Here is a 10433-nt window from a genome sequence, read left to right on the forward strand (position 1 = left end):
GTTTGTTGATGGTGATAGAGTAGCTATAGCTCACTGACAGGATTCCTTGTCTATATAAACTTCACTTTAGAGGAAACATTTGATAGAGTGAGACCCTTAAAAACCTATCTGCACTATCTGAATCTTTGCTTAATCTACTACATCACCATCTTATTTAATGGGTGTGGGGTTGATTCTATATCTGAAGGTACATTTGATGAGGAGAGGATTTTGGTGCAAAGCTTGTAGTAGAAAGAAATAAAGAAAAAAGAGGGTAAAGTTGTCAAGTAAACGAAAAGGTAAAGAAACAAGAGAAAAGGGTGATTTACTACAGCATCACCTTACCTCAAATCGACTTCGATAGGTGTATCATAAGACCTACCATAGTGACCCATCCTTCATTTGCTGACAAGAAGAAATACTTAGTTCTCTATCTCTCTCACTCATTCATGTATGGTTTTAAAACTTGTCCGAGACCTAGACGTATCACCCGAGTTAACTTGGTTTCATAGCTGAACAAGATCAACTCACAAGTTATTTTTTTTATCGAGATTTAATACCTCACGTTCAATATTTTGATTTTTTGAAACGTATCGAAAAACTTGTCCAAAACGACTCGCTATCGGCCTGGACAAGACGAGATGCATGCGAAACTGAGTTTTAAAACCATGCTCTCATGAGCCTGCCATAGTGACCCTTCCTTCACTTGGTTATTTTTTTATCTCACTGTAATACCCTCACCTTATAATCCAATTCCAAAATGAGAATTGTAAGTAGTTCGAAGGTCAGATTAAGTATCCTTTTTGTAAATTTAAGGGTAATTTAGAGAATTTCCAATCGAGTTACCCTTAAGTTCTGTGATACATTGATAGAAAATAACGTCTTTGACCTCTTGCCAACATCTTTGGTCCACCATGGAAAACCTAACTTTTGTCTTCAAACTGGATTATGGTGATACTCTATTCTCAGTCATCTTTTAAATAAAAAAATAGTTAAATTTAAGAATTTTTTATATTAAATAATTTTTTCTCTGAAAAAAAATTGAGGATTACCAATCTTATAAGCATAAAAATAAATAGAACATTTTAGGACTTTTAGCATTTTAACATAAAATTGAGGAGTTTGAAGGTGTTATTGAAAGTTTTCTTTTGAGGGGGGAGCAAATCATCTGGGGTATTTTTGTCATGCAGTTCTGTGTAGTTCGGTTAGACGGTTGAGAAAGGGCCACGTAGTGCAGAGATAAAAATCCCTTCGTTGCTTTGGAAAGAGATATGTTCAAATTTAATGACCCTTCATCGATCGGACTTAAAAATTAAGTTTGTTTAATTTTTCAAATCTGATCAAAACATGACAGATGAATTAAATTTTATTTTACAGCATGGTCTCACCACTATTGAAAGAGTACTACAGGAAATTGCAAGATAAAAGTACCTAAGAGGATCTACTCCCTTGGGGGTGGGGGTGAATTCATAGACTTTAGATAAATGGTTGAAGATGAGGGTATTTTAGTCATTTCAGTTTAGTCTCTTATAAAAGATCACGTTCAATGGATATGTTATCGGGTTGAAAAATTCAATGGAAAATGCTGAATTGATTGACTTGGACAATACGTTCAACATTGCATTGACGTGGCAATGTGTATAGAACCATAGATGATTTTCCTGGAGATACGAGTGAAAAAATCAATGGTTCAATACAAGGGCAGAGCTAGGACTTTACCCATGTGGGGGCAATTAAGAGTAGAAAAAATTTTGCGCGGGCAAATAAGAGTGAAAAGAAGAAATAGTTGTGGGGCAACTAAGAGTGGAGAAAAATAATTATGGGAGCAATAATGAAATTTTTTTTTTAATCCATCGCTAAAATCTATCGCAATAGTTCACTAATCCATAGACTTTGAAAATTCTTGTGGGGGCAAGTGCTCCCACAACTCCCATTGTAAATCCGCCCCTAGTTCTATACACACTAAAACAAAAGTGCAGTGTCCAAGGAAAGTTAATATACAATTAGGACTTAAAACGAGTCGAATATGAGTATATCAACATTCAATTATTTTTTTTATTTCGATCCTACTAGTTAAAATCATATTCCAACTAGTGTGTTTTCACTAAATTTGAATATAATCTGATCGAATAAATTGATTCGGATCGGATAATTCGAACGATTCAAGATTATTTCAAGAAAAATATACAAAATAACTTAAAATCTCTCTTTTTTTTTTTTTAAGGAGACCCTAGCCACTATACTCAACACTTATTTGTTGAAGAAAGTTATTTAAAAATAAATTAATAATAACTTACAAAATAATATATTATTTGAAATTAGATGGATATAAGAATGGATTTATATCCAACCAGGTCAAGAGATATCAACTCATATTTGACCCTTTTTTTAAATTTGGATAATTTGAATGAATCAAATCCACTAAATTCATATTCGAATCACTTGAATTTTAAATAAAATTTAACCAATTTTAAGTCCTATGTAGAAGGCTCAAATTCAATGGGTACCTCAAGTACATTCACCAAAAATTCAAAAGGACTATTTCTAAATTGTCCAAAACTTGACATATAGGAATCGACCAAGTTACTTGAAGAATCCCTAGGCATCCGAGTGGAGTTCAGTTCTCGAGTTTCATGACTAATCTTTAACATTTTTTTTATCCGAGAAAGCTCATTCTCTGCAAAAATTTACAACTCCACTTGATTGACAGTACGATCTTAGTACGTGTAAATTCTGGATTAACGATATAACAACACGCGCTCTTGTTTTCACTTTTTTAAAAGCAGACGAAGGTCCCATCAATAAATATAATCGAACTCCGCTCCCTCACCCCCACCCACAAAAAAATAAAAAAAAATGGGGGCAATTTGGTAAAAATTGGCAAAAACAAAGTGATCCTATAAGGGCAATTTTGTCTTTGAGCGTGGAGAGGCGTTTAATGGGAAGTTCTGGAGAGGGGTGTGATGAAATAACTGAAGTAGTACCATTTTGCTTTGGCGAAGACTCGCAAACTATGATCATTTTACAAACTTGGGTTGGGTCATGACCTAAAAACAACGAGATCACCACACCAAACATTTTGAAGTACACAATTGATCTGATCTGATCGTCGAATGATGGGACACAGCAGCACCAAATCAGTAGAGATAATATGATCTGAAACATTCAATCAATCAATCAACTATTTATGGAAAAAAAAATGAGAAATAATTGAGAGAGATCCGCTATAAAAATAAGTTATTTAACGGTCTATACCCTATACCTTTTAATTATTATACACGAAATAATCTTCACAAAAAAAAAAAAAAAAAACTATTATACACCAAATTTTCTATGGGAGATTCTCAACTGAAAACGTTGGCTTTGCCCAATCCGTTGATGATCCTGAGGAATTAATGCTCATACTAAGTATTGAACTCATGACCTACATGCATTAACTGCTTATCGGTTTGAAATTGTCATTGAGCCAATTCCTCGAGATTGAAGAAATACATTAGTAGTTTAAAGTACATCAAATCTTTGCGGTAAGTCATTATTTATTGTAGGTATCGATAGGGGCGAAGTCAGGATTTTACCCATGTGAGGACAGCTAAGAGTAGAATTTTTTTTGTGGGGACAATTAAGAGTAGAAAAAAAATTGTGAAGGCAATGGTGGAAAATTCTTTTATCCATTTGTAATATTTGTCGTAATAACTCATTAATAATTTGAAAATTCTTGTGGGGGCAAATGCCCCCACTGTAAATCCGCCCTTAGATATCGAAGATGTGGAGATATTTTTCTTACATTTCTATTATAACATTGCATGTTGTTTGTTCAGGGGTGTGGGTTGGCATTGTAGAGGAGGCCATGGATATTTATCATAACGTAGTTGTTCAATTACGTGGACTTGACACTTCAATGAGCTTCTCACTAATGTGACCGACAAAACTTATGATGGAGATCAATTCGATAAAACATAAAAAGTTGTAACTTTTTTTTTTATTTAGACAACCTTTCTTTTACTATCTATGTTCTTCTATGCTTCATCAACTACACTTCAATTGAATGAAGTTCATTTTTGCAAAATTTTAAACGCTATAGATATTACTTAATCTCACCAATATCTTTACAACATGATTTGTAATGTTTACATGCTCGATGTATCTAATTTGGAGAGAAAACATTGTGACATGTATCATTTTCTACATACTCTCATTGAAAAGGAGGAGAAGGGGAAAAACAAAACATAATGCAAATGTTGTGCGAAAGCATGTCAAAAGTAAAAAAATTAAAAAAAAAACAAAACGAACACACAAGATTTATGTCGTTCGATAAATTGCTTATGTCCATAGAAGAGAGAGAGAAAAATCCACTATCAACGATAAAGATTACAAACTCTCTATCCACAACTGCAAGAAAAAAGCATAAAGAAACCCTACTCTTCAATATTATGTTATTTGACGAATGATTATTACTTTAACTGGGTAATTCAAAGTTGCTAGCAATGTGCAAGATTCGTGGTTTTGGTTATTCTCAAACTAATAGAACATGCAATGATTTGATTCACAATACATCTTTATAGACTAGAAACGTATGTATATGTATTGTATGTAATAGTAAGTCTTAATTAATAAAGGAACATTTTTTTGAAAATTAAATTTTGTAACTAAAAATTATTATTGATGTTTCAGTGCAAATGAAAAATGAGCAGTAGCTCCTCGAGGCCACCCGTGAAGGCCTACCCTCATTTATCTGGTGCATGTGATGTGCAAGTGTTGCACGTGCCCGGGGGAGGGACCCATGTGCCTTGTTCCAACTCCAGTCCCATTAGTTGGATTTATGTGTTTGATAGCCCCGTTAACTAAAAAACAAAAAATATATATCAACAGAGTTCTTTTATTTTATTTCTAAGAGGTATTTGTAATCCTTAAAAAAATAATAATAATAATGTCGTGTGAGAAAATTATTTGCTCATGGGAAACTAAGTAAATGTTTTCCTTCGTTGTCAAGAAAATTGAATTTCCCCCTAAAGTCATTTTATTCTTTTTGAGAAATGCTAAATGGACGTAGTTTTTGACGCATGCCCTATGACGTGTTGACTCACAACCCGACAAACGTTTGTCATGTGATGCAATGACATCAGCAATAGTGAGAGCTTTTCTCTCTTGCCCACATATTTTTTTTTTTTTTAGATTTCAAATCTTAAAAAGGGTTGTTGAACCCACATTGATTATCACATTGATAATCCAATAACACAACTTTTTAGATTTCATGAAAATATTCATATAAAAAAAAGAATTAAAAAAATATTGTTTTTCAAGGTTGATCCAAGGTATCCAAAATTTAAAAATAAAATTCAACGATGAAAAATAATAAATTATAATTTATATTTATAAAGTTCATATAATTTTGTCCTCTACAACTCTATTACATCAGATCATGCTTTTGAATATCACAAGGTGATCAAATCAGAAATTTTGCCTTTTTTTACTCACTATGGGTAGGAGAAAGAAAGGGAGGCTGGCTAAAAACAGCATGAATTTATCATCACTCTTTCTTTTTCAAGGAAAATTAGTCAGGTAACTGTGCATGGTCGCGGGGTGTTAATTGTAATTTTTTAAATCTTGAAATTTGAAGGGAAGAAAATTGATAATTGCTATTGCCACACTAATTTTTACTAATATCACACCAATTCTTAAGAATTGCAAATAATTGGTGTGGCGTTAGTAAAATTTGGCATGGTAATACTAACTTTCAAAAAAAAATAAGTGGAGAGAAACATGGGGAGGAAATGTTACCGACAAACGGCCTTGGGATGCCCCAGACCCTCTGCTTGTTTCAGTAACCAATGTGTCTCTTCTTCCTCCTTCAATTATTTGTTTTTTGCTTGACAAATTTACCCTTACTGTTTGTGGAAATTAATTTTATATCCTTAGCTTTGCTGGTTTTTGAATAATCTCATAGACTCATTTAAACCACCCCTCCCGCCCCTTTATATTCTTATTTTATTTTTTACTTTGACTTTTTCGACACTCTTAGACTGGACTTAAGACTTAAGATGCTGAGAAGAAAATGAACAAAGCATTTCATCTCGTTCCAATTAGTCAAAGTGGTCGGCTTCTTTTGACTTTTAACATTTAGGTTTGGCTTGGAGTGGATGGTGTAACCAGACTCTTTTCCAACATAAGTTGTGAAGCACATGCTACAGAGTCTTACCAAATTTACCCCTGGGGGTTTGGTCCAATGGTAATTTTGAATTGATAAGTTGTTAATACCCCGTGCGCCATGAGTTTGTTATCCAATATGAACATTAATTCCTCAAAGACCACTCATGAGAGTGCACTTTCACTTACTAAGTGCGTGTGATGGCCAGGGGTTATATATCCCCTAGAACTAGTCCTTGAACAAGATCATGATTTATGAAATGGGCAAAGTCCAGAGACAAATCTAATGCGTTGTCTACAGGATACCCATTATTTAGAAAAAGAAAAAAAATATTTCCAACTAGAGAATACAAAGTTGTTTAAAAAAAAGTTAATACCTTAAGGGGTGGCTCAATAATTATTAAACAAATCACATCCATTGACTCAACATTAAAACTAACTACATGAGTTTATTTTCTTGGGTCATGTGTTTGAAATTGGTTGACATCCTAATTTACTCTGTTTCATGTTGAGAATCTTTCATGGGATCGCAATGTGAGAATGTAAGGACTAGTCTCATCTGAAAAGAGTGTAGGAATATCCTGTGACATCAAAAAGAAGAAGAAGAAAAAAAATGAAATTATCAACAATTATAATTTGAAGAACATTATTTGTTCAGTCAACCCCAAATCTTTGATATGACTTTAAGGATGATAACGATGATATAAATTAATAGCAACTTGCTTATTTAAAAGGGAAACTTAATGGAATATCTTTATCCACTCATGACTCATCCAACTGAATTGATTCTATTTCTTCTAAGTCGAGTTGAGATGAGTCACTTTGTGTTGTTTAAGTAAAACTATGTTAGAACTAATAGATATTTCTAGATAATAAAAGTTTTGTAACTAAAAATAATAGAAGTACCATCCAAACGGTTGGTGGGTTTGGTGAAATAACTATACTACATCACACATCACTCTTAGTCCTAAAAAAAAAAAAAAAATAGAATTATGAAAATATTATAACAAATTTATATATTAATATATAAATGTCAATTTTATTTATAAGAACAAAATATTTACTAATTGTCATGTATGTAAAGATCACAAGAGCTTTTCCTTAGTACTACTTTTTTTTTTTATAGTAACTTACTTACACATTAGAATTTATGGCAATTGAAAAATGAGAATCAAAACACTGAAAATTCCCTAGATAAAATTACAAAATTATCATAAGTTCATATCACAAAGGATTTTATGAAAAAATGGTTAAAATAGCAATATCCATTGAAATTTTTTTTGGCTCAAGAATAATAATAATAATAACCAATTATTATAAATAAATAAATAAAAAGTCTGCTTTAATTTCATTTTCTTTGTTGTAAGCACGACAACATTGCATTTTGATAAAATCTCCAAAACTGAAAAAATACATATCCGTACAATATTCCCACGATTGGCAAAATTCTTTGTTTTTAGAAATTATAAGGGGTAAAAATGTCATTCAAAAAGCTAAATAGGTTTAAACTTTAAAGTGTAAAATCCGAAAAGAACCAGGTGTAAGTAACCTGAGCGCAGAGAGAGAGAGAGAGATTAAACACTTTGGTTTGTTTGCTTTATAAGTTAGTCGCTAAGATCTAAGGCTCTTTCACACAGCTCAAACAGTTCTTCTTTGTTTATTAATCGAATTCACCAACAAAGCTGTTTATGGAGATATGAAATAAATAAAGAAGAAGAAAAAGGGATAGTTTTTAGAGAATAACTGAGTTGTAAGGGGATGGTTTCCACTGACAGTTGCATGGGACGGAGGGAAACCCAATACTTTGATTCTTCTACAGGGGTTGGACCGTAGATCTCGTGAGCTCAAGTGAGAGAGAGACAGACAGGCACAAGGGGGAGATCAAACGTTGGTGGTGTTCTTGTTTTTGCGGTTTTTATCGAGCTTTCTCGCTTGTCAATGGAGCGGAAGAGAAGAAGACAGAGGTTCATATATAGAACGCCTATGTTCTACTGCATCTCCGCCTGTATATTCTCTGTGTGTACTCTGCTCAGCACTGTTGGCTCCAGAACTGTATGTCTTGGTGAGAAAAATCTGATCTTTCAAAGTACCCATTACTTGTTGATGCTAAATATAGCTAGTTTTGAAAAATCGTCAAAAATCATCCCCATTTTCAGCTAAATTTAGCAGTTTTAAAAGTTAAAATGTCGACTAATAAATTTTCAGTCAAAATTCTGGTTCGAAGTTTGATCAGTCTTGTTTCTATTTCTTACATCGCAGATAACATAACTCCTCCCGTTAGAAAAGCTGATAATTCGTATTTCCAGGTGTGCCTGTTGTTCTTGATTTATAAGTTCCAATTTAATTTCTTGTATGCTAAATTGCGCCGGTAGTGCTCATATTAAGCATCAGTCTTTAATTCTGTGGATTGTGAAACTCAGTTTCTTGTACTTGACACATGGGGTCTTGGTAACTTGCGCTGTAAGCTTCAGCACCTTAACTGGTGCCGTGTTTTGTAAGGCAAAGCTACCCCCTTATACCCATAACAGCTCATGTTAGCAAATAGAAGTATACTTAAAAAAAAATAAAAGCAAACACTATTCGTGCATTTTAGACTGTTATAGTGCTTATTATTGAAAAAAAAAAAACTATGAACAGGTACCCAAGAACAGTAATGAGAAAAAGGAAGAACAAGAGGAGATCATCTCTAGAAACTCAACAAGTTCAAGAAACAAAATGGGGTTAACTTCATTGAGCTTGAATAGGAGGTATCTCAAAGGTCTTGGGTCCTCTCCTCCTCGATGTGCATCAAAGTGCGGCAAGTGTACGCCGTGCAAGCCAGTCCATGTTCCGGTCCCACCGGGAACGCCAGTGAAGATGGAGTACTACCCAGAAGCCTGGAGGTGCAAATGTGGCAACAAGTTATACATGCCTTAGCTAGACATAATTTAGGTGAAATTTTCATGTTTTAATTGTATCCTTTTTGTTCCAGCATGCATGCTTGCCTATGCTGCAATTGAGGATAAACTACTACATATAATTTTATAGATGTTTCAATGGGGTCCCTTTGTTTGGGATTATGGTGTCTGGGTATTTAGAAATCATCAATGGAAGTGGAAGACAAATCACGTTGTCGTGTTGATAGGGTTATAAACAGATCTTTGAGTTATATACAAACTAATGGATATTATTATTATTATTATTTTTTTTTTTTTTCTTAATTGATGTTTAGATACAAGTTGGTGGTGTGTAGACAACAATGGGATTACTAGATTGGGTGCTCGGGTAGGGCTTGTAGAGATTGCTATGGTCTCTTGTAACGACACCCACTAATAAATGGGGTGGGGTAGGAAGGAACCCAAGAAATGCCAAAATAGGTCATTTCATGTTCCATAAGCTTTTGAATGTGTTAGATCTATATATATACAAATATCAGAAAATAGGAAGCATTTTGTGATGTACCAGTGCCTTCTAACCCTGGTGGCAACTCTACATGGTGGAAGGTAAATCCTCTCTTTTGGGCCCACTAGGTAAACCATCTATATATGTTTTGCCCACCCTAAGATGGAATATATTCACCCAAAATGATATCTCACCATTGGATTTGACCATTTTCCATCAAAAGGGAAGGCTATTGGTGATTGGTATTTTGTTGGTGTAGGTCCACCAAGGGGGGGGGGGGTACCACCTGCAAGTGTTTCCTATCTGACACTGATGGATGTGGGTTCATTGAAAATAGGCTCATGATTGTTTGAAAAATAATGGTGGTAGTAAAAAAAAAAAAATTGTGAAAGGTTGAGGCACATTATGATTGTAGCTCCCTTTAGGTAAATAGGGCCTCGTTAGTACTTTCGTCGTAGAAAAGGGTTGTAATGATCTTAATTGTGAGTAATATTACCACTCACAGGCTTCACCACTTAACCTAAGTGACCCCTTCAACACCCAAATACTCTTTTATTGATGTAATATGTCGGACAAATAACTTGTACAAAGAAAGCATTAAAAAAAAAAGTTGGAAGTCTTTTAAGGCAATTGAATGTAAAAATGACTGACTGATTTTTTTTTTTTTTAGTGTGCATGACCATTTGAAATGTACCCTTACAAGAATTGAAGAACAATGCTAAAGTGCTGACGTGGTGTTTTCAGAATAGTATTTAAGGCAGTGTCATATGAAGTCACTTTAGCATTTTTCTTAATAGAAATTTCACACAACCGTAAAAGGGGGGAGTGCCTTTGAAGGCACCAAATTCAACTGAAAAATATTCTACCATTGGATTATGGTTAGTAATTAGAATAATAACTCATGAATTATTAAGGGATAACTGTGAACG

General features: G+C 33.8%; 1 protein-coding gene across 1 annotated transcript; it reads left to right on the forward strand.

Annotated features, from left to right (window-relative positions):
* Positions 1-7659: 7659 nt before the first annotated feature.
* LOC147399382 (uncharacterized) lies at positions 7660-9309 on the forward strand. The gene is made up of 3 exons (XM_086444728.1): positions 7660-8185; positions 8383-8429; positions 8761-9309. Exons 1-3 carry the CDS (start codon positions 8062-8064, stop codon positions 9037-9039), a joined length of 450 nt encoding a protein of 149 aa, XP_086300854.1. The 5' UTR covers positions 7660-8061; the 3' UTR covers positions 9040-9309.
* Positions 9310-10433: the final 1124 nt, after the last annotated feature.

This window comes from Akebia trifoliata, chromosome 6 (genome assembly GCF_017979445.1).
Source record: "Akebia trifoliata isolate Shusen 1 chromosome 6, ASM1797944v1, whole genome shotgun sequence".
Taxonomy (NCBI): domain Eukaryota; kingdom Viridiplantae; phylum Streptophyta; class Magnoliopsida; order Ranunculales; family Lardizabalaceae; genus Akebia; species Akebia trifoliata.